General features: G+C 48.0%; 1 protein-coding gene across 16 annotated transcripts in view; it reads right to left on the reverse strand.

The window, feature by feature from the left end:
• Nucleotides 1–27701, reverse strand: part of DZIP1L (DAZ interacting zinc finger protein 1 like) — a 112214-nt gene that overhangs the window by 68842 nt on the left and 15671 nt on the right. For 13 of the 16 annotated variants that reach the window (XM_070493371.1, XM_070493372.1, XM_070493373.1 and 10 more), the window contains exons 5-16: nucleotides 27328–27489; nucleotides 24365–24493; nucleotides 17891–17953; nucleotides 16536–16676; nucleotides 13876–13906; nucleotides 12662–12715; nucleotides 10202–10335; nucleotides 8667–8859; nucleotides 5659–5875; nucleotides 5045–5232; nucleotides 3791–3930; nucleotides 333–2146 (exon numbers count right to left, since the gene is read on the reverse strand). In XM_070493371.1, the coding sequence (XP_070349472.1) occupies nucleotides 1985–2146; nucleotides 3791–3930; nucleotides 5045–5232; nucleotides 5659–5875; nucleotides 8667–8859; nucleotides 10202–10335; nucleotides 12662–12715; nucleotides 13876–13906; nucleotides 16536–16676; nucleotides 17891–17953; nucleotides 24365–24493; nucleotides 27328–27489 (1614 nt within the window). In that variant the 3' untranslated portion in view covers nucleotides 333–1984. The remainder of the gene's footprint in view (nucleotides 1–332; nucleotides 2147–3790; nucleotides 3931–5044; nucleotides 5233–5658; nucleotides 5876–8666; nucleotides 8860–10201; nucleotides 10336–12661; nucleotides 12716–13875; nucleotides 13907–16535; nucleotides 16677–17890; nucleotides 17954–24364; nucleotides 24494–27327; nucleotides 27490–27701) is intronic. The other 3 variants (XM_070493368.1, XM_070493367.1, XM_070493370.1) reach the window with 2 other exon arrangements.

The following is a 27701-nucleotide window of genomic DNA, read 5'->3' on the forward strand; positions in this document are numbered from 1 at the left end:
TCAGTCACTGTCCCTTCTCACACAGCCACTGGATCATCCACCCTACACATTCTCAGCTGTTCAAAGCTATGAGATACACAAAGGGATTTACCCCCCAGCCAGCCAGGGCTGTGCTGGCCCCAAATACCCCTTCATAAACTGTGCTCCGGCCTCACTGAACAGCCCCATGATCCCCTCAAGCCTCCCCACGCGCAGGTCCCCTTTGTTCCAGGCAAGGCTTTCCCTCCCTCACTTCCCCTGTTTCTTCCTCCTAGGACATCAGGGCCTAGCCCAGGTGTCAGGACCACCCAGAGGTCAAAAGAAGCCTGGACGGAGGGCTGGGGAGGAGAGACCTGAGGTGGGGGGAAGAGATGGATGAAACAAGACGGGCTGTGTGTTGAGTTGATAATGGTTAAAGCTGGGTGTTGGCAACGTGGTCCTGGCACGCTATTCCCTCTGCTTGTGAGGCGTGGAGATGCACCGCTGGGTCTCCCTCTAGGAAAAAAACTGCTGTTCAACTACAAGGAATGAAGTTGGCTGACAGGGCTCGTCTCAGCTTTCAGGTCAGGTCTCCCTCTTCATGGGCCGCCCTACTCAATGGCCGAGCAGGGTGGGGGCACCAGGGCCTGGCTGTTTCTGCCCACTGGGGACTCCCTGGTGGGCCATTCCTGCCCTGGAGCTCTCATTGGGTTGGTGGACTTCAGCTCTGCCTGGTGGTCTGGGGCTCTTCCTGCCTGTTCCTGCTTCCTCCTTCCTCTCCTCCCACCGTAGTCAGACCTGCATCGCACTCTGAGGCCTTTCCCCATCCAAGCCTGCTTCCTCCACCTGCACCTTTCACAGGTGAGGCTCCTCAACAAACCTCTCACACTCCTAACTCCCTCTTGGCAACTGCACCCACAGGATGTAAACCGACACGATTGGGGTGCAGGGTGCTTCACCCCCACCCCTGCCCCCACGGAAGCTCCAAAAATAATGAAGAAATACCAGAGTTATAAACATTGTGTTATATTTAAATGTTCACATATAATAAATGAATGCTTTTCACATTACAAAAAATACAGTGGCTATATATATAACCTAATTTTGGAAATAATATCAAAAATTAAATTTGTGGTCCTGGGGCCGGCCCCACAGCCTAGTGGTTAAGTTCGGCGCTCTCTACTTCGGCAGCCCTGGTTCAGTTCCCAGGTGCGGATATACACCACTCGTTTGTGACCATGTTGTGGGAGTGACCCACATACAAAATAGATGAAGCCTGGCAACAGGTGTTAGCTCAGGGCTAATCCTCCTCAAGCAAAAAAATAAAATAAAATAAAATTTGTGGTCCTTTAGGGATATGAGGCCCCAGCCAAGTGGCCCTCCCTCCCACTGCCCTGCTAGACATCACAACTCTGGGAAGCTCTCCAAGATCACCCCAGGCTGCATTGGATGGTCCCATCTACGCTCCCATAACACCCCAATCTCTGTTACTAGATTACTGTCCCGTACTTTCTGCCCCACCCATCTCTGCCTGCACCTCGACTCGGCAGTGAGAAGCTGGGGGACCTGGCACAGAGCAGGCACTTAGTAAATGACTTTGGATCAATCACTGAATGACCGACTGAGGCACTTGTCACCAAAAGGACCCCACATAGGATTCATCTTCACAGTGCTCCCACAGGTTTACAAACGCTCCGGAATAGAGACCAAGTAGCTCCTTTTACTCTATGTAAACATTGAGGTGGTGGAAGGAAATTGCTCAGAGGTCCTGTTATAAGCCTTTCTCAAGCTGTGGGAGGACCCATGGGCACCCAGCCAGGCACCGCTGATGCTCTGGGGCAGGACCCCTCACAGGCGGGGAGGGAGAAATTATACCCGTCTTCCGCTGTGCTTCTCTCCAAGGGAGAAGACCTCTCGGTTACTGGCAAAGACAAGACGCCCAGCAGCCTCTTCTGTTGGGTGGGACCTAGCTGGCCCCAGCCAGGCGACATGGCTGGTCCTCTACCCACCAGGTTCTGGGGCAGGATCACCAGCCAGGGACCCTGGGTCGGCTGGGGCTCCAAGAGCTGGCGCCAAACTTCTCTGGGAGCTTTGAACGAGACAAGGGCTTCGGTTTCTCTCTCTGGTCCAGGTCCTGGGGGAGATCTTCCAAAGAAGAGACCTCCAAGTCACTCTCATCGTCAGACAGCTGCGGGAGGTAAGTGGGAGAAGAAAATGCATTCTGCTAAGGGAGGATGGCGACGCAGGATGGACATGGGGCAAAATGCAGACCGGGAAGAAAGCAGCAGGGGGACACCACCCTCCTGCTTTCTCAGGTTTCCCTCTCTTTGAGAACCTGCGTCAGGGACCAGGGGTTAGAGTGACTTCAAGCACTCTTGAAATTCCTCTAGCCAGACCAAGGGAAGCTCCTCGGAAAGCCCTGTGTAGATCAGGTTGCTTTTGTCACTTAAATTTTGTCTAGACTTTGTAACTGCCCAAATTTTCAGAGCTAGAAGCTCAGAGGTTTGACTTTTCTGAATATCTGAGCTGAATGCACCAGGGGCTAAAGCGCCCACCTGACCTCCTCTCAGACTGCTTCTCTTGGGTCAGGCCAGGTTGGTAATCCAACCAAAGGAGTGCGAGGGGAGCTCCAGATGCCAGGACCCTGCAGCTGGAAGGGGCCTGGGCTGCGGCCAATGGGAGAGCCCAGAGTCAGCAAAGGACGCAGGCTACCAGGATCACAGTCACCCGTCTGGAGTTCTCAGTGCCCATGCCGGGACGAGGCCCAGGCCACCTGGGCTTTGACATAAGCATCCTGTGCATTTTCTCCTGGAATGTAAGGCCACCCAGTCAGAAACCTCTGGGGGCCCAGGGCAGCAGCAGGCTCTGCACAGCGCTTCCCCTGCTTTGCTGATGCTCTTTCACAACACTGGGAAAGGAATGAATATTTGTTCTAATCATTTGGACTCATGACTCACAAATGTACACGAGCTGTGCAATTAACCAAACACATTATGTAGTAAAGGAGAGAGCGAGTATGCTACCGAGAACCAAGAACTGCTTGCCCACTACTTCTGGGTTTTAGCAATAGCATTGGTCATCCCAGGATGCACCTTTTGGAATGACAAAGGTGAGAATGGAACATGAAGTAACAAGAACTCAAAATGTTTCTGCCTAAGAAAGTAACAGGAATGTGGGAGTTGGTCCCTGACAGGGAGCAGTGAGGGTGTCTGGTCATGATAAGGGTCAGGGAGGCGGAGCATGTGAGCTCTAAATCTGATGGCAGCTAGAGCCTGAGAGAGCAAGATCATCAAGACATTCAGTGATGAGGACAAAGGTGTGCCGTTGTTCCCACTGTATGTTGTTGCCTACTCTGATGTGCTGTGTGATGACACTCCAATGCCCCATCCTTGGGGAGAAATCTGCTCTGCAGACAGCCTTGTGTTGGGGTCCTCGGAGGAGTGAAGGAATGGGGAGGGGTCTGCTGTGGGATGAGCCAGAGCCCTAAGAGGCAGCTATGGCAGGAAGGCAGACCCAGAGCCGTATCCAGGCTCTACCAGAGGCAGGAAATGGAGTGTGAGTGGCCAGGAGAAACAACCTACCATGTAGTTGCCTGAATAATGGACCAAAAGGCCTTTTCATATTAACATGCACACAAGCAACAAGCATTTGAAAGAGGCCATCTCTCCACCTGCACAGGAGCAGAGGAGAGAGTGAGGTCACCTGCAACGTCCCGCTAGGGCCAAGGCTGACACTTGCAGGACCCTCCCCCAACCCACACCCTAGGTCCCCCAAACTCAGAGCTGGCTCTGCACGGACTTTCAGGGCAACTTCCAAGCATCCTACACCCTACCTGGGGCTCCCTCCCTGGTGTGGCAGACCTCTGTGGCCCAGCATCGGGCATTAGGAACAGTTTGACGCCTCCAACAGGCTTCTTCGCCGGAGCCTCCAGCTGCTTCTCGAGGTTCTTGACCATCGACTGCACCAGTGTCTCTGGAAGGCAACCAGAGGCTGTGTCAGCGAGAAAAGCCCAGAGAATGAATGCCTCACCCTTGTGGCTCATGGCAAGGCTCTGGTGTGGACAGAGGGAGTGTGGCAAAGGTCAGAAGGCAGAGGGAAGGACAACCACGAGGAGAGGGGCAAAGAGAGAGAGAAGGCCCAGGCCCACGTGTGCCGGTGATGCGAGGCTCTGAGGATCCTGAAATGTAACAGTGCAGACTTGAGGACAGGGCTGGGACAGGGCTGGGACAGGGCCTACGTCTTAGGCAGCTGTTCTTTTAATAGGAGGCTAAGGCAGAACCTCTGCTCCGTTGGTACATGAACTGCAAAACTAATATGCAGACACATCCTCCTTCAATGTCTTCACAGACACAAGAAGAAATATCATAAATATAAATTAGCATAGGAGGGCTGTGGCCAGTCTTTCTGCAAACTCTGCACAGGAAGGGAGCAAAGCAGTGACCTACATTGTCTAAGGACTCCTGGTGATGTGGCAAAGGCCAGGTGGATGTGCGGACCTCAGGAATGATCAAGAAGCAAGGAGCTAACTGAGGCCTTCTGGATTCAAACGTCAGAGGGCCTGAGCAACATCTGGAGCTAAACAGCCCTTGGCTCATTGGTTCATTCAAGAAATGTTTGCTAAGGGCCTACTACGTACCAAGCACTGTGTTCTTCACCCCCATGAATCATCTTGTCCAGACACATCATTCTACAACAAAGGAACCAAAACCCCTCCTACAGGCACAAGCAGGTAGCAAGTGACAGAGCCCGAACTGCATCCGAGGACTCCTGACTCCCGTTTCCAAGATTTTTCCACCCTATCGCCCTGCCAGGCAGGTTGTCAACACTTCTCCAAAGATCTGGTTCTGGTAGATTCTGATGGACTAGGAGGCTTGGGCTATGCTGTGGACAAGATGAAAGACAGCAGAATCCATCAAGACTTTGCAGATTGCACACACCTGGGCTCACACCCCACTGCTTCCACTTTCCAACTTCAAAAAGACAGAACCATAAGTTCCATATTTTTAAACTAAGCCTTGGCTAGAAAATGCAACTGAAACCAGAAGCCACAGGCCTCATTAATACTTTTAAAGAAAACCTTCGTCACCTGAGGTAGCCAGCCCACCGGAGCCCTTGCCAGGGGGCTGGGCGTTCCCCTCCGACGTCTCGGTGTCAGACCAGTCCCAGTCATCCTCTGGCCGGGACCCCATCCTCAAAGGAACTCTCGGGGGCTGGAGAGACACACGCTGCACAGGATCTCCTTCAGTGTCCTCTTCAGAACTGAACGGGGGTGTACTGCCATGGAGAAGAAACGAGGGACGAATGGGCCAGAAGGAAAAGTGAAACACATTTCACCACTTGCAAGTGTGTTTGGTTTGCCCAGAGCCAGCCCTGCTCCCTCCCTGGACAGCCAGGAGTCATCCTGGAGCATAGCAGCCACGCCAGCTCCTCCCTTAGAAGATGAAGACCCAGCTATTCCAGTGTGCCAGCTGCTGCCCGGGAAGAGATGGGGAAGGGGCGGGGAGGTTCGTCCTGGCTGGGACCAAAGGGCCCCAGTCTCTTCCTATGAGCTCAGTTTGAACCCCACCTGAGGCCCCTCCTGTTCATTTCTCTCTGTGCCCCTCACATGTCTGCAGAAGCCTCTGGAGGGCCCAGGACAGGGATGCATGAGGCCGGGAGCCACATCACCGACCCGGGGAGGGTGCAGAGTCCAGGGCTCACCTCAGCCCAGGCCCCAGGGAAGCAGGGGTGCCAGAGGATCCATGGGCTCTGGGGCGCGGAGCTGGGGTGGGCACCTGGACGAGGCCAGGGCCATGGCTGCCGCGGCTCTGAGGAGTTGTCATGGGTGGCTCTGCCAGCTTGGATGGCAATGTCACATGCAGGGTCCTGGCCTTTGGCTGGACCTCTTTGGTGAACAAAAGGTTCTGCTGGCTCTTGGCTAGAAACACAGATAAGAATGATTTTCAGAGCATACCCACCTGGGCCCTCAAGCCTGAGAGGATGCCGAGAGAGGCTCTGACACACTTGAAATGGACAAGTCACTCTGCTGCAGTGTAACTGCAGCAGATTTAATAATTTCCCCCACCCCAGATGTCCCGCTGCTCGCCAGACTTGGGGCTGGGACCCATGGTTTCATCAGAGACCAGGAGAGCAACTGGTGTTCCAGGGTTATGTCATCATTCTGGGAGACCCATAGGAGGCTGCACGTCTGCAGTGGGACCCAGCATTGTCTGCAGCTCACCCCCGACATAATCCTAGAGGCTGACCTCGCTAAGGCCGTCTACCCTCTCTACCCACTCAAGCTGCAGTCGCTGGTGTGCGGGCAGCCTTGCAGGAAGGCCCTGCTGCCACCAGAGGTCACCGCAGGACCACATGGGCTATCAAGACCCACACAACCTCCTCCCAGAACGGCCCGTTGCAGGCAACTAGACGCGCCCTCTCTCTTCCAAATTGCATCAAGACCCACGGAGGAGAAGGGGGAGTCCAGAATCAGCAACTGTTTTATGGAAAGATAAGAGGAGAGAAAGTGCACAGCGGGAGTCTTACACGTGTGGATCAAGTCACAGCGTAAGATGTGTTTCTTACTCTAGCTCAAGGTCAAAAAACATTTGAAATACACTGCTCTCAGTGAACGCCGTTATTCAGAAGTGGACCTTCTAGGAGAGCGTCAACGGAAGAGAAAGGGGAGGCCGACAAACTTGCCGAGGGAGAATAACCACAATAGCTACAGTTGCCGTGTACAAATGCAGAGCTAATAAGCACTTCACAACCTCCATTTAGCTGCAGACACCCTCGGAGAGCATCGTTTTCCCTACTCAACAGAGGCTTCGAGGGATTAAGGGACTCGGTGAAAACCCACCATTCCATGGGAGCAAGTGGTAGATGCAAACCCAGGGCACCCCAAATCTACGGCTCTTGCCACCGCCCCTCTACACCCCACGGCTTTGCCCCAGAACAAAGGAGGCCGCGTCTGAGCAGAGACAGGAGGTGAGCATGCACAGGGCACTCACAGGGGACCTGGAAAGAGAAGCGTGTAGCACAGAGCTGGAAAGAGAGGTCACAGTGCTCACCTCACATGTCAGTGACATGCCCTGGAGAAGACAGGACCCCAAGACCAGGAAGGGGAGAGGAGACAAGAGGGCTTCCTGACTACAGGAGCAAGGGCTAGAGGGGAGGGTGGCACCTGGAGGAGCAAGATACCTTCCTCTCCTTGGAAGCCTGGACTCAGGGGTGCTTCCCTTCATCTTCCCTGACTGCCTGTCCCCTCTCCTGGGAGCTCCCACTGCCCTGGGCCTGTCTCCATCACACAACTGTCCGGCCAGCTCCCCAGCTGAGGTGGCGGCCCTGGCTCAGGTGAGCCTCAGTAAGTCCTGAACTAGATGAGCGAGCGAAGGAAGGAGTGCACACCTGAGCAAGAGAGCAAAGGGCTGGAGCTTAAGCTGAAGTGTGCAAGGTGGGTTAGCCAACAGGACAGATACCCTTCTCTCTGCGATGTCTGTGCACGACAAAGAACCGCCCTTTCCTTAGAGCTTCTAAGATCAGACGTTTAAACTAAATAGGACAGTTTCCCAGACCAACACAATTTCCATCATTTCCTCACACCAACGGTCCTCTTATCTATTTAACATTTTTATACTAAACGACGCTACTTTCAACCACAAAATACCTGCTTCATATTTGTCCAAGTAATAATTTCATGCTCTCACAAGACTGCTATGTTAGTAACAGTTTTTCTAATTCACATGGAGAAAAGGAAAGATTAAATTTTAAAATTATTGGTCCATAGACCAACTAAAATTATCTCTCATTTCCCTAGAGATATGTGGACCACAATCTGGAAAATTCCTCTGTGCAAAGAGCTCAGGTTGGGTCTGCCTGGACAGAGGAAGTGATGTTCCTCTGGCTGAGTATGTCCGTGACTGAGAAGACGAGTGAAAGCAGCCAGGGCATCCCCCTGCCTGAGCAGCCCAGACTCATTGAAGCACCGCCCCCCCCCCCCCCCCCCCCGCAAGGCCTCCAGGTACAGCAGCCCAGTGGATCTTGGAATCCTCCAGAAATGGGGGGCTCTTGAACCTAGGAACACAAGTTCCCTTTCTCCCTAAATTCCTTGAGGACAGAGGCTGGAGGCCCTCACCCACATACTTTAATCCTCCACGAGAACAACAGGCCTTCCCTTGTCACGGCCCCGGGGGCAGAGGAGCAGCAGTGACTTGGCCCAGGGAACACGTCTGAGCTCTGAGGATTTTTCCATGCAGAACTGGCCCAGCCCCCACGCCCACCCACTGCCCCAGAGCAAGTTTTCATCTGATGAATATTTGCCGCCATCTGCAGCCCCAGCGCTCCCAGGCCCAGGGCCTGTCTCCTAGCACCGACATGCCTGGTTTAGAGAGAAATACCAGAAACCCTGCTGGAGCAAAGTTCAACTTGTGGTAAAGCAGAGCAGAACAGAGCTGCCGAGCGAGGCTGCACGTCAGAGCAGGGACATCCAGGGTTGGCCACGAGCTCTAGCACTGGCTCTCTCCTGCTTCCCTGAGGGATCCCAGGCCCGGCCCACCCCACCTCACCCCAGACTTCTGGACTCAGTCCCCTGTGAGGACCCTATCATCTCGTCCTTCAGAGCCATGTCCCGATGCGGGCAGGGATTACACCCTGCTCACATGCAAATAAGCCTTGGCAAGAACCAAACCCTCCCAGGTCACAGCCCCCAAGCAAGCCTCTCACCAGCTTACCTGGAGCCTGGCCGTCCTGCTGGGACCCTGCAGCCCTGTTCCTCTGTTTCTCCTTCACTCTGCTGGTGGCTTCCTTGACGAGTTTTTCCCTCAGACTCAAAAATTCAGAAAACCTCCCCGCCTTCTGCTCCCGCTGGGCTCTCAGGAGGGACTCCAGGTGTCTGAGAGTCTGCGCAGGGATTCCCTTGGCACCCTAGAAGAGACAGAAGTTCCCCTCTGGAGACAGGGGCTCCCCTTCTCCTCCTTCTCCTAAGCCTCTCAACCTGCTGCTGCTGGCCTGGAAGTCACTGTCATCAGCACCGGAGTGTTCTGGAGGAGGATGAGATGAGCATCAGAGCAGGGTGAGCAGTAGCTTCCCGTCCTGCTGAAAGTGGGCTGGTTTAGGGTCCGGGAGCCCCGTCAAAATGCACATAGCGGGATGACGCAAAGGGCTGCTTACAATTCCATCAACACCACGGCACAGGGGGTCTAGACGGGACATCACAGTACAGGGGGCTTGGACAGGACTTAGACAGAACACCACAGCACAGGGGACTTAGACAGGACATGCTTTTCCTCCACCCGATTGAATCCTGGGAGGGGGGAGCATGACGTGCTCCTTTTCGTAACCCAGGCACTATTGTTATGCACTGTGGCTAACAATGCTTGAAAAAATCAACTGCAAAAAACAAAAGCCAGGTACCCTTCAAAGACCTATTAGAAGCTGCTTGGGCTCTGACATCCACCCAGAGCCCATGGGAGGGTCTTAGGAGGCATCCGAATCCCAGATGAGGATTCATTCAGGTTAGAAAGAAATGTTTTAATCAGGTCTGAACATAGGCCCAAAGTTAGATTAAGCAGGAGTTGAAAACCGCCAAAGATGAGTGAGTATCCTTATGAAATTAAACCTAGGTGTCCTTTTTTTTTTTCTAATCTTACTCTACACAACAGTATTTTCAATGACATGATCATTCGGCTACTTTAGTAACAAGGTATGTTTTCATTTAATAACAGATTTCATTAATGCCCTTCACGATAATATGCATGCTCTGGTTAAACACAGGCATGAAGGAACAATGGCATTCGAATACTAATTTGTACCAGACCCAGCTTTCAGAGCCTGTCCCACCCGTAGCCGCCTGCTGGATGGGCGTGGCCACGTGTGCCATGGACGATGGACTCTCCATCCAAGGGACCCATCCAGAGGTCAGATTGAACCAATTAAATTCCCTCTGCAAGAAAATTTAACTAGAGACACAGAAGAAAGCAACCAGTGAGTGGAGAGCACGGAGAGCTCAGGACGCAGGGTAGCGTGTCAGCCAGGTAGGGCTGATCTCAAGAGGCTGTTGGAGGAGACAGAGAAGAGACCACACTGCACTGGGAGATGAGGGTGAAGCTGTGGGGCTTTATATTCCCGGACACCAAAGGCACCCCAATTGGAAGAAATAAGATGAATAAGCTTATAAAGTAAAGAATAATTGATCATTTGTCAGTTTAAGAACAGCCCCTGCCTACATGGTGGGTATTGGCCCTTACAACAGTAGCCCTGGGCTTACCCTCTTTATCCCCATGCTTTCCAGTTTCTCCTCCAGGGTGTCCTCCAGGACTGGCCTGAACTGCTTCAGCAAGGTGGGGTTTCGCCTCAGAGCTGCCAGCACCTTCTGCTGTCCATCTCGGGAGGCCTCCAGTTCTGCAGCACAGTCACCTAGGTCAGCCTGGGCACCTGCAGCATCCACTCCTAAAGCCCCACTGCACCTGCCTGGCCCTCACTCGGCCAGTGATCCTGGTCTCCAGCCCGTGAGCCCAGGGCCACTGACCCTACCCAAGTGTCTGTCCCAGGGTCAGAAGCTGGGATGTCTCTGCTCCTGGGTACCACTGCCTCAGACCCCCCACCCACCTTCAGGATTCTCATCGCCTGCCAGTCTGGACCTGCAAGATCTGGGCTCATCCTGTCCCAGAATAATGGGGCATTTGGGCTTTCGACTTCACTTGAGTCCTGACTGCAGCTTGTTCCCTGGACTCCATTCTGACCCCAGATTCCAGGCCCTGCCTGCTGCCAACTCCAGCCTAGCCCTGGCCCCACCTGATGCCCTCATCCCATTGCTGCACCAATTCTGTTCCCGTCCAGGGGATACAATGGTGGACACGATAGACAGGTCCCTGCTCCCTTTGAGTCTACTGTCTAGATCAGGGCTTCTCCCTCCAGTTGCCATAAACATCAGAATCACCTGGGTTCAAAAGGCACCTTCCCTGGCCCCACACTCCAGAAAGTCTGATTGCACAGATCTGGGGAAGGGCCCTGGAACCTGCATTTTAACTTGCCTGGATGATTCTGACAGAGGTGAGCCACAGACCCCACCTTAAGAAATACCAACCCAGAGGGCAGCAAAGTGAGCAATTACAATAAAATGTGGTAACTGCTGCAAAGGGGCCACCCACGGTGAGACACACAGGCCCCCCAGAAGCACTCTTCAGGACCACTGGGGGGGCCACTGTGGTCAGGGCTGGACCAGCCCTGTGATGCACTCAACAGACATTTACTGACAAGTAAGATGAGTGTGAACAGGCCAGAGCTGGGTGCTGGGGACACAGAAGAAAGCCATCTCTCTTCTCTCAAGGAGCTCACTGTCCAGGGTGGCGATCTCAAGCCTGGCTGCAGACCTGAATCACCCAGGGCCCAGCCCAACAACATCAGAATCTCTGAGGGTGGGCCCCAGGCCTTAACAGTGATTTTTAAAGCTCCTCAGATCTTCAAACAAATAGCCAAGCCTGAGAACCGATTGTTCTAGAGCAGTGGTTCTCACAGCGTGAGCCATAGCATGGGCTTAAATAAATTTAGTTTCATCCATCCAATGGAATATTGCAAAGCCCTGAAAAAATAATGAAGCAGCTCTACATAAAGGGATATAAAATGACTTCCCAAATAAGCTGCTAAGGAAATAAATAACTGCAGAACATGTAAAGTGTGCTCCCACTTGGGAAAAAGGAAAGGAATGCATACACATGTGTGCTTGGATTTGCACCAAGTATCTCCAGAAAGATACACGAGAAACACTAACAGTGGACTGTCTGGGTGGAAACTGGACAGCCCGGCAGGAGGGACCCCCACTTCTCACAGCACATCCTTTCACAGTCTTTCTTTTCTTTTGTTTTTTCCCCTTTTTTGACCATCAGCATAGATTACTGTCTCAAAAGTACAGAAAAATATTATATTAAAAAACAAAATAAAATACTCATGATGAACTCTTTGGTGACACAGATAAAACCCTTTCCCGGGTGCATCTGCTGCTGACTTTGAACTGTCCCATCCCAGCCCGGCTGGTGCGGGCAGGCCCGGGTCAGCAGGCTGGCTGTGCGCACTCGCTCGTCTTCCCTGGAAGCTCCTTCTCCCCTACCAACCCAGGAGCTCCCCGTGGTTAGGGAGCATTGCTATTTTCTTCGCTTCTCCTTTGCATGCCCTCGAGACCTCTGGTTGAGAGCTCTGCAAATCGGAGGCAGTCACCGAATGGAGTGAATTACAACAGCCGGGACCCGGTGCTCTGAAGAGAGAGCCGAGGCGGACGCCTACACACCAGTTAGGCCTGCATGATGTGTCTGCAGCACACGCACCACACAGAACAAAACAGCAAAGGCCGTTTGAAGCCAATGCAGTGACTCCTCATCCACTGCTCCAGACAGTACCAGGGGAGAGGCGGTGGGGCAGGCACAAGGGACAGGCTGTGCATCAGATGCCCCCCCAAATTCTGGCTCCACCACCTGCTGGCTCTGTGACTCTGAGCAAGTCACTGACCCTCTCTGAGCCTGGGTTTCCCCATCAGTGAACCAGCAGATTGCATGTTAGTACCCGCAGGTCACATGCTGGCACACAAGGTGCTTAAGAAATATTTATTTCATGTCCTAGTTCCCTGCACCCCGTTCAGTGGGCCAGATACACTTAAGTAGAGCCAGACTAAACAATGAGAGGGCAGTGAACCTGTTTTCTGCAGTGGACACCAGGGAAGAAAATGAGGTCCCACCTTCCTCGGAAGAGTCCTCTTCTGTGTCCACAGCCTTCGGGCCCTCGCAGATCCCTGAGGAGAGGAGGAACAGTTAGTGGCTCCAATACCTGGACCCCATCCTTGACTCTGAGAAAAGCATGGGACACCATGTGAGTGGTGGCCAGAAAGAGCAAGCCCTTCAGCTGTTTCTTTCCCAGAGAGAGGCAGGATGGAGCAGTGGTCACAACCAAGGACACTGGAGGCAGAAAGATCAGAGTTCACGTTCCAGCTCTGCCCCTCACTAGCTGTGCGTGACATGGCAAGTCCTTGAACCCCTCTAAGTCTCAGTCTCCTCATCTAGAAAATTAGGATAATAATACCCAGCCCACATGAAATCATGGGGACAAGGTAAGGAGAGAAGGAACCTGAAGTGCCTGGCGCAGCGCACGGCACTCAGCGGTTATTAATGGCTCCCATCCCAGCCATGGCACTGAGAAAGCTCAGGCCCACAGGAACAGGACATCTCCGAACTAGTTGCAAGGCTGGGAAAGAAATGTCTGGTCTTGAGGCAGGGGATGGGCAGAGATGGGTGGGTTTGCAGGAAAAAGCAGAAGTGTAGCTAAAGGGCCAGGCCAGGGGAGGTGGTGGAGTGGGAAGGCCAGGTTCCTCCAGGGGCTGGTCAAGGGTCAGGAGCAGTCCCCTGTAAGGTAGCATCTCCCTCTAGACACCAACACCTGCACTCCATTACACACTCACACACTCACACATGCGCACACACCAGCACACCAGAGTACCCAAGAGGAGGGGCATGTACACCCCAAACAGGCCACATTCACATAGATTTGGGGTCAACTTGCTACATGCTGGGAGCAAAGCAAAGGTCAGTGGCCTGAACCACAGGCATGTGAATTAGAAAGAGCTTGTTCAGGAACCCCACTGCACCCATCACTGCCTCCAAGATCCCCACCCTCCCCACGTCTCCACCACCCCACAGAGAAGAGCAAGCCAGGCAAGGACGCCTGCCCGCTGCATAGAATGCCTTCAGCACAAACACCAGGCTGGAGCCCTGTCTGTCCCAGAAGCAATCGTCTTCTCTCTTCTCAACTCCCCTCGCCCAGCCAGAGAGCCTGACACCACATGTCCACGGGCAGCTGTCACCCATCCTCATCCTATAAATTGACTGGTGGGCGACAGAAGAGAGAGGAGGCCAAACAACAGCCAAGACTGTTCCAAACCACCCCGTGGAGACTTACCCTCCGCTTTTCTGAGAGACATGGTCTGGATCTGCAAAGATGTGGAAGAGAACAGGTTACGGCCAGCAAGGAACTCTGCTCTGAGCAGCAGGTCTGCCTAGCACCGTGAAGAAGGGATGGCCACTAAGTCCCGGCTACCTACTGGGAACTGGAAGGAGCTCAGAGTACACTGCCCCAACCCCCAGTTCATCTCCTGCCACCCAGAAGTGAGAGAAGATGGCACCAAGGTTGAATGGCAACAACCAGGATGGCACCCTGCTCCATTTTCCCATGGCGGGGAGGCAAGAATGCCCCCTCTTCAGAGACTATGGTTTGAAGGGCAGGAGCCCCCGGCAAACAGAGGGGGACAGGCACACAGTCAGTACTATTGGTACAGTTAGAGGAAGACAGCCAGGGCAAGGCAGACATCTGAGCTGAGCGCCCCCTGGGGCAAAGGAGGCATGATGCTGATGGTCACTGAACTGTCTGCTCAACTCCCCTTTTCCAGGAAGGGAAAGCCTTTTCCAGGCTCAACTCCCCTTTTCCAGGAAAGCCTCTTCTTCCTCCTTCCACACAGTTGCAGACGGGGCAGCCACTTAGGACAACGTGACCCCAGACCACAGCCATGGCTGACTGTCCAGCTTTGGGCAGAGAATTCCAGACTGGTAACATGTGAAGTCAAGAACTATGGGCAGGGGCCAGCCCCGTGGCTGAGCGGTTAAGTTCGCACGCTCCGCTTCGGCGGTCCGGGGTTTTGCCAGTTCAGATCCTGGGCGCAGACATGGCACCGCTCATCAGGCCACACTGAGGCGGCGTCCCACACAGCAAAGTCAGAAGGACCCACAACTAAAATATACAACTATGTACTGGGGGGGAGGGGGCTTTGGGGAGGAGAAGGGAAAAAAAAAGATTGGCAACAGTTGTTAGCTCAGGTGCCAATCTTTAAAAAAATAAATGAATAAAATTAAAATTAAAAATATATGGCTTGCTTTGAATGTGGTCATTAAAAAAAAGAGCTATAGGCAGTCAACTGGTTTTGGTTCTCTTTGTTTATTTATTTGTTTGCTTGTTTGTTTCGCCATGTCGGACAGATATGGAGTGGAAGCTGATCTTCAGAGTAAAAGAAAAACTTGAAGCAGATACAGGGAAAGGAACAGAGACACAGAGCAGAGGAAAATCCTGACCACATTCATGCCTCCGGTTCCAGTTTACTCCAGGACTCAGCTGCTCCCCTGCCTTGAGCTCTGTGAGATACCCTGTCTACCTTAAAACAAATTCCTTCTTCTGCTTAAGCTTGACTCGTTTTTATTACCTGCTGATGAATGACTCATCCAATGTCCATTTCCAACTGTTTCCTCCTTTGCCCACCTCTATTCTAGAGACTGTAAAACTAATTATTCAGTTTCTAACCTTCCTGGCAGCTACAGTTGCCCATGTAACACAGGTTTAACTGATAAAACACAAGAAGTCTTGGGAAGGGGCCTTTTCATCAACTTCTTCCATTGAATATGGTCGTGATGGATGGGGCTACGGCAGCCATCTTGCAACTATCAGAGTCAAGCATGAGAGCAAAAATCAACATGCTAAAGATGGTTAAAAAAAAAAAAACACAGTCTGTATTTCCAATGGCATAATTTTGCTACCAAACTAAGGCCAACAACTGTCACCTCTTTTGGTGTTACAATAAAAATAAACCTCTATTAACCTATTTTGTTATGTTTAGCCAGCGGCTTCCTAACAGAAACATCTGCAAACAAGAGCTCTGGGTAACGTAAGGAGGAAACCTCCAGTCTGGACCTGAGGTGGCCCCAGCAGTGAGGAGCTAAGTGTTTTAAGGGGAACAGTAAAAAGAAAAGCAGCAAGGGAGTGGGTTAGATACGTTGACTGGGTTCACTATGGCTGGGGTGCAGGAAGAATGGACTAGATGGGGCAGTGGGTTCTCAGCCCAGGGAAGCTGTGTGGGAGGTGGTGTCAGAACCATGACAAGGACCTGAGACCACAGGAGGGGCCCAGTTGGGGAGAGATACACTTCTCCACCAAGCTGGGGCTCAGAATGGGGAGCTGAGCCCGGGCTGGGCAGAGAATTACCAGCAACAGGTGAAGAGTCACAGGGCCCAATTCCAGGAGAGGCTGCTCAGTGAGTAAGTGCCTTTCCATCACACTGGTTTACCTGACAACCTCATCAGAGGCTGTTCACTTATGAAAAAGGTGTTGGTTGAGAAGCTATGTCTGAGAACAAAGTGAAAAGAGCACAAGCTTTGCGTTCCACCTGCCTGGCTAGGGGTGACTCTCACCCCTGTCACTTAAGCCCTGTGTGGACTTAAGCGAGCGCTTGACTTCTCCAGCCTGCCTTGTCATCTGTCAATTGAAGATGGGGAGAAGGTGATGTCTACCTTGAAGATCATGAAGTAAAAGCAAAGTATCGACCAAGTGCTGGCACATATATGGTCTCTGGTGTCACTGTGAAGCCACTACACAACCCCAAGGACAACAGCACATCTGCAGCCTGGAGGGAGGCAGGCCAATCCTCTCCACTTTGTGCCCCTCCAGCCTGAGGACTCTTCTGGTTCCTTAAAGAGCCTGACTAACGGAACTAGCGCCGATGAGTCCAGAGAATCTGAGATCCTCCCAGGAAGAGGCCTAGGGGACCAGGGCCTGGCTGGGAGGAGGGACAGACCTACCATCTCCTCCTGGGAGGCGATGAGCCTGGCTTGTTCCTGGAGCTGGGCGTGGAGGGTGCTGATCTGGCGCTGGGCCTGGGCCGCTGCTTTCCTCTGATCCTGAGACAGGGAGGCCTGGAGCCTCTCGTTCTGTTCCTGCAGCTGGTGGGCACAGGGCAGTCGGTCAGTCACATGTCTGCAGGGATCTGTGAGAGCCCAGAGTTGGCCGTGCCTGCACCTGCGGGCAAACGCTGGTTGGGGTTCCACCTAAAGCAGGGTACAGCGTTTCCAGACCCGGGCAGGTGGCTTCCTAACAAGACTGACCACCTTCCAGGGGACATTTTCAAGCTGTGCCTGAGGAGAAGTCAGAACTGAATGCAAGCACCCAGGATCAGGGCAAAAACGCTCTCTGCCAGGGGTGGCCCCACTGAAGGACGGCAGGTAAATGGAGGCCATTTAAAAATCATCACATAGATGATTTTAGGTGAAAACAAAAGGTGAAGAAAATGTGGTAACATGCTGCCTCCGGTGTAAGAGCCGAGAGAAAATGAGACTATCTATGTATATTTGCATAAAGAAACTCTAGAAGAATGCACAGGAAAGCAATACAAGTGGTCACCTGTGGGGTGGGAGTCGGGGACAGGTAGATGGAGACAGGGTGGAAGTCAGACTTTACTCAGTGTACCTTAATATATTTTTTCTGCTTTTGGAACAAATTTGAATGTATTTCCCATTTTTAAGTATTTCAAATAAAATAAGCCCACCAGGTGGGAATTACGGGCACGGGGTGTCCACCACATGCCAGCCTCTGATCAAGCCCCTTCATGTGAGGTTTCTGCTGGCAGAACCTGGGCTCTTGGTCATCGGCTTCCTCCTCATTTTGCCACCTCCTCAGGGACATTTTTACAGAGGCTGTTTGCCCTGCCCTGAGGCCTGCCACTCTCTGTTCATGGATCTCAGTATCTGAGCTCTCCCATGTGGGCTCCGCCTGAACTCCCACCGAGGGCCACAGCCTCCTGGTTCCCTCCTGGGTGGGATTTCAAAGAAGAGCCCAAACACAAAAGACCAGGCAATTCATCTGAGTTTACCGCATAACCCTCCTTGGAGGGCTGAAGGGGTCGCTACAGAGGGGGCCACAGAGTAAAGGATGTGGTGGGTTCAGAGGGAAGGCCTGGAGGCCGCTGCTCCTGGCCAGGGAAGCTGCTCTCTGGGCCACTGACTCCTTCTGTGTATTGATGGGGGCCAGCAGCCAGGAACAGTATCAACGATAAAGTATCCGCCCACCAGTTTCAGGTTGGGGTGAAGGATGGGGGTGCCGAAGGATGCGAGGAGGTCACGGGAAACCAAGCTCCCCCAGACCAGCCAGTGACACCTACCTCTTTCTTCTGAGCTGCATGCTGTTCCTGCAGTTCCTTCATTCTCCTCTTCCATTCTGTTTTCTGAAAAGAGAACAGGTTTATCAAACGGGCCTCTCTAGATATTAAAATACAATACAAAGCTACAGGAATGAAAAAGTGCTGGCTCATGATGAGGCAGACAGAGCAGTGAAGAGGACAGAAAGCCCAGACAAAGATGGGGGGAAAAACAGAATCTTAGTCTGGGGGAAGATGGGTTACTGACAGGTGATGTTCAAACAAATAGCTAACTGTCTGGAAAAAAATATGAACTTGGATCCTTATTTCATATCTTACCCAAAATAAATTCTAGGTGGGTCAAAGACTTAAAATAGAAGTGACATCAGCAAGATGGCAGAATAGGATGCTCCAGCCCTTGAACCACCGGCAGATGACAATACCTTTATGGGAGCCCAGGAACCCAGCCCAGAGTGTCAGCACCACAGTGGAGCAAAAAACCCAAGAACAGATGCATTGCAGAGGTAAGAAGATCACCTTACCATCAGCCTTTCCCCAAGGCAGCCAGCTCAGTGGTAAGAGAGAGCCCCTCAGCCTGCAATTTCTCCCATGGGGGAAAGTGAGAGAGAGTGCCCAGCCTGAGGAACACTGCCCAGGGGGCCCACTCTGTCTCACCCCGCCCAGGACTAAAGGAATCGGCACAGCTGAACTGGCTCTTGGTGCTGGCAGATGGATCTCAACAACTGGCCGCAGATGCTGCTGGCTGGCTTGTGGACACCAGTAGGTATGGAAGAGGAGAAGTAAAGTGTAGAGTATTGTATGCAATCAGAGTTAAGTTGTTATCAACTGAAAATAAGCTGCTGTAACTACAAGACATTTATGCAAGCCTCATATGATCACAAAGAAAAAACCTGTAGCAGATACGTAAAAGAGAAAGAGAAAGAAATCAAAGCATTCCACTACAAAAAAAATCATCAAATCACAAAGGAAGACAGCAAGAGAGGAAGAAAGGGACAAAGGAACCACAAAACAGTCTGAAAATTAACAAAATAGCAACGGTATGTCCTTACCTATCAATAATTACTTCAAATTTAAACAGATTAAATTCTCCAATCAAAAGATGAAGAGCAACTGAACGGATAAAAAAAACAAGATCCAGGGGCCAGCCCAGTGTCATAGTGGTTAAGTTTGTGCACTGTGCTTCGTCAGCCCAGGGTTTGCAGGTTCAGATCCCAGCCAGTTACCTACATACTGTTCATCAAGCCATGCTGTGGTAGCATCCCACATACAAAATAGAGGAAGATTGGCACAGATGTTAGCTCAGCAATAATCTTCCTCAGGCAAAAAGAGTATTGGCAACATACATTAGCTCAAAGCCAATCTTTCTCACCACAAAAAAAAAAAAAAAAAAAAAACAAGATCCAATTATATGCTGCCTGCAAGAGACTCACTTCAGCTTTAAGTACACACATAGGCTAAAACTGAAGGGATGGAAAAAGGTATTTCATGCCAATGGTAACCAAAAGAAAACAAGAGTAATGACACTTATATCAGACAACATAGACTTTAAGTCAAAAACTATTACAAGAGATAAAGAAGGTCTATATATAATGATGAAGGGGTCAATTCATCAGGAGGATATAACAATTGTAAATACATATGCACCCAACATCAGAGCACCTAAACATATAAAGCAAATATTAACAGAACTGAAGGGAGACATAAACAGCAATACAATAATAGTAGGAGACTTCAATACCCACTTTCAACAACAGATATATCATCCAGACAGAAAATCAACAGTGAAACAGTGGACTTGAACAGCACCATAGACCAAATGGACTAAACAGACATATACAGAACACTCCATCCAAAAGTAGCAGAATACACATTCTTCTCAAGCGCCCAACGAACATTCTCCAGGATAGATCATATGGCAGCCCACGCAACAAGTCTTACCAATTTAAGCTTGAAATCAGATCAAGTTAATCTTTTCCAACCATAATACTATGAAACTAGAAATCAATAGCAGGAAAGAATAGGAAAATTCACAAATAAGTGGAAATTAAACTACACACTCCTGAACAACCAACGGTCAAAGAAGAAATCAAAGGGGGAACAAAACATATCTTGTGACAAACAAAAGTGGAAACACAAATATCAAAACTTATGGGATGCAGAAAAAGCAGTTCTAAGAAGGAAGTTTATATTGATAAACTTCCACATTAAGAGAACAGAAAGATGTCAAATTAGCAACCTACTTTTGCACCTCAAGGAACTAGAAAAACAACAAACTAAGCCCAAAGTTAGCAAAAGGAAGAAAATAATAAAGATTAGAGTAGATATAAATGAAATAGAGAATAGAAAAGATCAACAAAACAGAGTTGGTTTTCTGAAAAGATGAAATTGACAAATACTTAGCTAGGCAAAAAGAAAAGATAAGTCTCAAATAAATAAAATCAGAAATGAAAGCAGAGATGTTACAACTGATTCCACAAAAATGCAAAGGATCACAAGAGACTACTACAAACAATTATACACCAATAAATTGGATAATATGGAAGACATGGACAAATTCCTAGAAACATACAACCTACCAAGACTGAGTCATAAAGAAACAAAATATCTGAACAGATCAATAAAGAGTAAGGAGACTGAATCAGTAATCAAAAATCTCCCAATAAAGAAAAGCCTAGAACCAGATGGCTTCACTGGTGAATTCTATCAAAGATTTAAAGAATTAATGCAAATTATTCCTAAATTCTTCTGAAAAATTGAAGAAGGAACACTTCCAAACTCATCTTATGAGGTCAGCATACTCTTATCAAAAGTCAGACCAGGGATCTACAGGGAAAAAAATTACAGGCCAATATCCCTAATGTACATGGATCAAAAATCCTCACAAAATACAAGCAAACCAAATTCAACAGCACATTAAAAGAACATACATCATTATTAAGTGGGATTTATTCCAGGATGCAAGGATGGTTCAACACACACAAATCAATAAATGTAGTAAAACACATTAACAGAATGAAGGACAAAATCATATGATCATCTCAACAGATGTGGAAGAAGCATGTGACAAAATCCAATATCCTTTCAGTACAAAAACTCTCAACAAATTAGGTATAGAAGGAATGTATCTCAACACAATAAAGGCCATATATGAGTAACACATTCAACAGTGAAAAGCTGAACACTTTTCCCCTAAGACCAGCAACAAGACAAGCATGCCCACTCTCACCACATCTATTCAGCATAGTACGCGAAATCCTAGAAAGAGCAATCAGGCAAGAAAAAGCAATAAAAGGCATTCAAATTGGAAAGGAAGAAGTAAAATTCTCTCTATTTGCACATGACATGATCTTATACATAGAAAACCCTAAAGACTCCACCCAAATAAAAACTGTTAGAATAAAAATTCAATAAAGTTGTAAGATACAAAATCAGCATGTAAAAATCAGTTGCGTTTCTATACATTAACAACAAACTACCCAAAAAAGAAATTAGGAAAACAATCCCATTTACAGCAGCATCAGAAACAACAAAATACATAGGAACAAATTTAACCAAGGATATAAAGATCTATCCACTGAAAACTATAAAACACCAATGAATGAAGTAGAAGACACAAATAAATGGAAAGATATTCTGTGCTCACGGACTGGAAGAATATTGTTAAAATGTCCATACTACCCAAAACAATTTACAGAGTCAATGTAATTCCTATCAAATTTCTAATGGCATTTTTCTCAGAAATAGAAAAAAAAATCCTAAAACTCATATGGAACCACAAAAGACCCCAAATACCCAGAGAAATCTTGAGCAAAAAGACAAAACTAGAGGCATCACTTCCTGATTTCAAATTATATTATAAAGCTATAGTCATCAAAACAGTATGGTATTGGCATAAAAGCAGACACATAGACCAATGGAATAGACTATGGAACCCAGAAATAAACTCACACATATACAGTCAACTAATCTTCAACACGGACACCCAGCATACAAAATACGGAAAGGATAGCCTTTTCAATAAATAGTGCTGGGGAAAATGGATATACACATGCAAAAGAATGAATTTGGACCAATATCTTACACCATACACAAAAATAACTCAAAATGGATTAAAGATTTAAATGTAAGATCTGAAACCATAAAACTCCTAGAAGAAAACATAGAGGAAAAGCTCCTTGACATTGGTCTTGGCAATATATTTTTGGATGTGACATCAAAAGCACAGGCAACAAAAGCAAAGCTAAACAAGTGGGATTACCTCAAACTAAAAGTTTCTGCACAGCAAAAGAAATAATCAACAAAATGAAAAGGCAAGCTACGGAACGACAGACAATACTTGCAAACCATATATTTGATAAGAAGTTAATATCCAAAATATAAGGAATTCATACAACTCAATAGCAAAAAACAAAGAACAATTAAAAAATGATCAAAGGACTTGAATAGACATTTCCCCAAAGACCTACAAATGGCCAAGAGGAATATGAAAAGGTGCTCAACATCATCACTCAGAAGAGAAATGCAAATAAAACCACAGTGAGCTATCACCTCACACCTGCTGAGATGGCTATTATTTTAAAAAAACAAGAAGATAAGTGTTGGCGAGGATGTGAAGAAAAGGAAACTCTTGCACACTGTTGGTGGGAATGTAAATTGGCACAGCAATTATGGAAAACAGTACAGAGGCTCCTCAAAACATTAAACACCGAGAGTTACTCATTTTCCCTGGGTATCTCCCAAGTATATATGAGGTATACATGTTAATAAACTTGTTTATTTTTCTCTTGTTAAGATAAATTAAAAATAGAACTACCATATAATCCAGCAATTCCACTTCTTGGTGTTGATCCAAAAGAATTGAAATCATGATCTCAAAGAGATACCCACAATTCCATGTTCATTGCAGCATTATTCACAACAGCCAAAATATGGAAACCTAATAATCCATCAACGAATTAATGAATAAAGAAAATCTAGTATATAAATACACTGGAATATTACTCAGCCTTAAAAAAGAAGGAAATCTTGCCATTTGCATCAACATGAGTGGACCTAGAGGACAGCATGCTAAGTGAAATAAGCCAGATACAGAAAGACAATACTACATGATCTCACTTATATGTGGAATTTAAAATAGTAAAACTCATAGAAACAGAGAGTAGAATGGTGATTGCCAGGGGCTAAGGTGAGGAGAAAATGGGGAGCTTATGGTCAAAGAGTACAAAGTTTTTTATGCAAGATATATATATATACACTGTATTGTATACTTAAAATTTGCTAAGGAAGTAGATCTCATGTTAAGTGTTATTACCACACACACAAAAATAATAACAATAATAAGGATGGGAGGAAACCTTGGGAGGTCATGGATGTGTCTACGGCCTGATGGTGGTGATGGTTTCAAGGGTGCATACTTATCCCCAAACTCATTGAGTCATATACATTAAACATATACAGCTTTTTACATGTCAATCGTACCTCAGTAAAGTGGTATGTATGCATGAATGAATAAATAAATAAGGCCACAAAAGCACTAAAAGAAAACGCAAGAATATTTTCTTTTTAAATCTCACAGTGGCCATAAACAAGATTGATCATTTTAACCACATAAATAGTATTGATTTTGTATGGCCAAAGCCACAATAAACAAAGTTGAAGGACCAACAGAAAATTGGAGAAAATAGCCACAACAAGAACAAAGGACTGGCTTAATTTCCATACATTATACAAACTCACAAGTTGGGACGGAAGTCAACAGAAAAATAAGAAAGGATGTAAACAGAGTTCATAGAAGAAGAATGGCTTTCTTTAATGTGAAACTTGTGAAACATCCACCAGTGGAAACGTTTTACTGCTGACTGTTAGACATTAAGCTCTTTGTTAACATTCTTGGAAGACAGGAACAGAAGCACAACATCATCTAATGACTGTGCCAACTGCCATTTCTCATCATGGAATCACCATGATACAGACCATGTATAACTGGACTGTTGTAAGATTCATCCAGCAGTGGCCAGGGCCACCTCCTACCAGTTCACGAGAGAGGATTGTGCACAAGTTGTCCCAATTCCATATGCAGTGACCTTACATTGGTGGCACGAAATCAGCCATGGTGGGAATATTTATACCATGGAAAATGACAAGCGCTACAAATCAAAGCTTTTTTAGTTACAGAGAGCCAGTTGTTAAATATTTATCATCACACCATTCATTCCAAATATTTTCAAATCCAAGCGATAGTCACACTTTCTAAGAGTTGTTTTCAACTGGGTTGGACTCAAAATGAAGATAAAAGTGCAAAATAAGAGACACAGCTGTACATATTCTGATATTGCACACATGTACATCACCAGCCTCACCTGAGAAGCCAAAGAACCCTATTCTGTGCTTTCACATCCTGGCAGAACAGGAATCTTTGTTGGAAGACAACATGCCTCTTGGCTGGCTTGGGGAAGAAAGGCATGGGTGTCTGCTCACCTGAACATCCATCTTCTCCTTCAGTGCCTGGAGCTCCTGCGCCTGCCTGAGTCGCTCCTCCGACTCCTCATCCCGCAACGACCCCAGATGGGACTCGATCACACTGTGGGACTGCAGTGCCTGCAGTTTCTGCAAAGGCCAGGGCATAGTTTTATTTGGATGAAGATCTGATCACGATGGTGTCTTTGGCCCTTGAGCAGTGTCAGAAGAGCACACCTTACCCCAACGACAAACCCCAAACTTGTCCCCACTAGATAGCTGCACACCTGCTAATCACACAAGTCCACACTCCCCTTCACTAGAGTTCTCCTGAGAGCTCAGTCCTTGCAGAGGAGAAGCAAATTCCCATGGAAGAACAGAATTCAAGAGTGGGATTTCAATTGCACTGAAATTCTGCTGTATTCAAACCCAAAGCTCGCCTGACAGCTGCCCCATTTCCTCCTCAGTCTTGAAAAGGCTGAAGAGAATCAGATTTGTAAGCCTCTGGAAGCGTCTCAGGCACCCCAGACCGTTCCCTGAGGACTCCTGCCCCTCCTCCCACAGAAACATCCTGGCTGTCACCAAGAAGGCCTGGCTTTGCCCGACTTGGAGCCGTCACCAATGCCTAGTGATTCCTGAGCTAGCAGCATGTGATCTGAAGGAAAAGTGGATCCAAGAGAAGGCGCCTGTACACCCAACTAGGGTTATATTTTTCAATATATCACTCCTGCAGTAACAAAGCAAATAACTCCATCTCTGTTTCTGAATAAATCTCAGAAGCCCTATCGAAGCCTCAATGAACTGCAAGTCCCTGAGTTTAACTTGGCATTGTTGTTGCTAATCTTTAACTCTTCTCGATTACTGCTCAAGCAATATTAGGTCCAAATGTTCACCTTCTGAACCCCTCGAATACTTTCACAGTCGAATGCTTTATCAGATGTATGCCCAACTCTCAGCCTCTAGTGGGTCACTTCTGTCTACACACTGCTGCTCGTGACAACCAGAGAGCTGGCTGTCTTGGCATTACAAACCCTCATGGTATCTTCCCTGAACTGGGGACTCCTGGATTTACCCTACATCTAATCTAAAGTTTTCTCTTCAGTCACGTAACTGAGCCAAAGGAAACTCAGATTTCTGTAACGGGAGAAAGTTTTGAGAAGAAATATTTTGAAAACATATTTAGCTCTCACTGGCCCTCTTAACATCAAGGAGAATCTTCTCCTGCATTTTGAAAATGGCCTGTCTTACAGAGTTTCACAATCACTCTAAATAGAATCTTATGTTTTTACCCCCAAAATTTTAAAAATAAATTAACAAAATAATTATCCAACTACACTGAGAATTTTGTATCCAGTTTGGTTCCTAACTGTAATAAAAGTAAAATAATAAAATGTCAGGTGAGAGGAGACGGGGGAGACACACAAACACAAAAACACAACATAAGCAGTCCGATAGGAGAAACACACAAAGAAATGGATGTTCCAGTTTAGGAGAATGAGATCAAGTCAGAAGGAAACCATGGATGGTAAGAATCATGTCCTCATCTACCAAAACTCAGAATTTCTAACCAAAAGCAACCCTTTGACTCTTGATGAGGTGGTTTCTGAACAACTCCAAAATCAAATCAATACCTATTTATCAAATGTCTCATCAGCTGGCACCTTGTCAGGGAAGTGTGGGAGTCGGGAGAGGTGTAGACGAGCTCAGGAATGGTGGGTATGGAGCTGGGGGTTAGGAGCATGAGGTTCACACGGCAGAGCAACATCTTGTCTTCCACAGATCATCCCTGACCACACGGGGGGCACATTTAGGACAGGAGGGCTCAGGTCACTACAGATAATCACACGTGCACACACACGCACACACACGACTCTCATTTCAACCCCTCCGCCTTCCATCCTCAGCTTCCCGTCTCAGATTAAGACGCTGGATCACTGAAGACTCCAAGCGCATCCTATGACAATCCCCTTCTGGAAAAGTTGTCTAGATGTTTCTTTAGAAAAAACATGAAACGATTATGAGAAACACTCTTTGACAGTTCATTTTGAAAAACAAGAAAGATTCTCCTTGATGTTAGGAGGACCAATTAGAGCTACACACATTCCGAAAATATTCCTCCCCAAAACTTTTTCCCTTAGACAGTTGTAGTCATCCAGGCTTCTACGGGAAGATGCTGTCCAGGGATCAGTTTAATAAGGTTTCCCTGAATAAACTTGATAGCACCTTCGGAAGAACAGCAGGGGCTTCAAAGTTTCAGGAGCTGGGACCGGAACCCAGCTCTGCCTCTTAAAGCTGTGTGACCTTGGGCAAGCTATGTGGCCTCACTGTCTTCACCCGTAAAGGAGGAATGATAAAAAGCTTTTAACAAAACAAAGAATTTTAACAAATAAATTAATAAACTAAGGAGGTACCGACTTTGAGAATGTTATGGTTGTTTGGTTGTTACGACGATCGGAAGTGAGGGTGTGTAAAGCGCTCTGCAGTGTGGCTGGAAAACAGTAAACACAGGCAGTGAATGTTAGCTACCAAGTGTGACCTCCACAGACCCCAGCAGACTGCCTGGCAGGTGACCAGCGCTCAGCAAATATTTGTTGGAAGAAAAATGCATTAATTTAAATTTTGCCTCATTTCTTGTCCAGTGATGAAAGCCCTTTGCAAAAATAAGCATGATATCTAGGCAATTCTTACTGTGTGCCAGATAACGTTTAGTGCTGTCTCTGTGCTAATTTAACCCTTCCAGCAACCTATCTTACAGAAAAGAAGCTGAGGCACAGGAAGGTTAAGTAACTTGCCCAAGGTCACACAGCCAGTATATGATAGAGCAGGTATTCAATCTCAGGCACCGCCCTCTAGTATCTGGCCTCATAGCATATTAGCTCCCAATGGCAGATGAAATAAAACCAGTACAAACTAAGAACTGAATTATGAGAACAAATAAGCAGATTTTCACCAAAGAACATTGAGAAGGCTTTCATATTGGGTACCTCTTCTAGCGTAGAGTTATGGTTGGCAACAGTTTTAAATTCATCCCAAAATAATTTTTTTAGCTTGTCTATTTCCCCATAGAGCTTGGCCCGCTCTTTTTCTTTCCACTCATCAAAGTCTTTCTTAGCTTCCATTTCCCTCTGACGAGTGATCTCTGCTTCCTACAAAGAAAAGCAAAACAACAGAATCATTAATTCCACATTATGACAAATATTTACTGAGAAACTGCTAGGGCCCCTTGTCCACGCAAGTCACTATGGAGACCCAAAGGACACCCGTCCCACGGTCCCCACTGTCCGGACATGGAATGGAACAAGGCTTTTCTGAAGTGTAAAGTTCCTTGAGGATGGGGATAATGTCTTTTCTCTCTTTA

Source organism: Equus asinus, chromosome 21, assembly GCF_041296235.1.
Source record: "Equus asinus isolate D_3611 breed Donkey chromosome 21, EquAss-T2T_v2, whole genome shotgun sequence".
Lineage (NCBI taxonomy): Eukaryota > Metazoa > Chordata > Mammalia > Perissodactyla > Equidae > Equus > Equus asinus.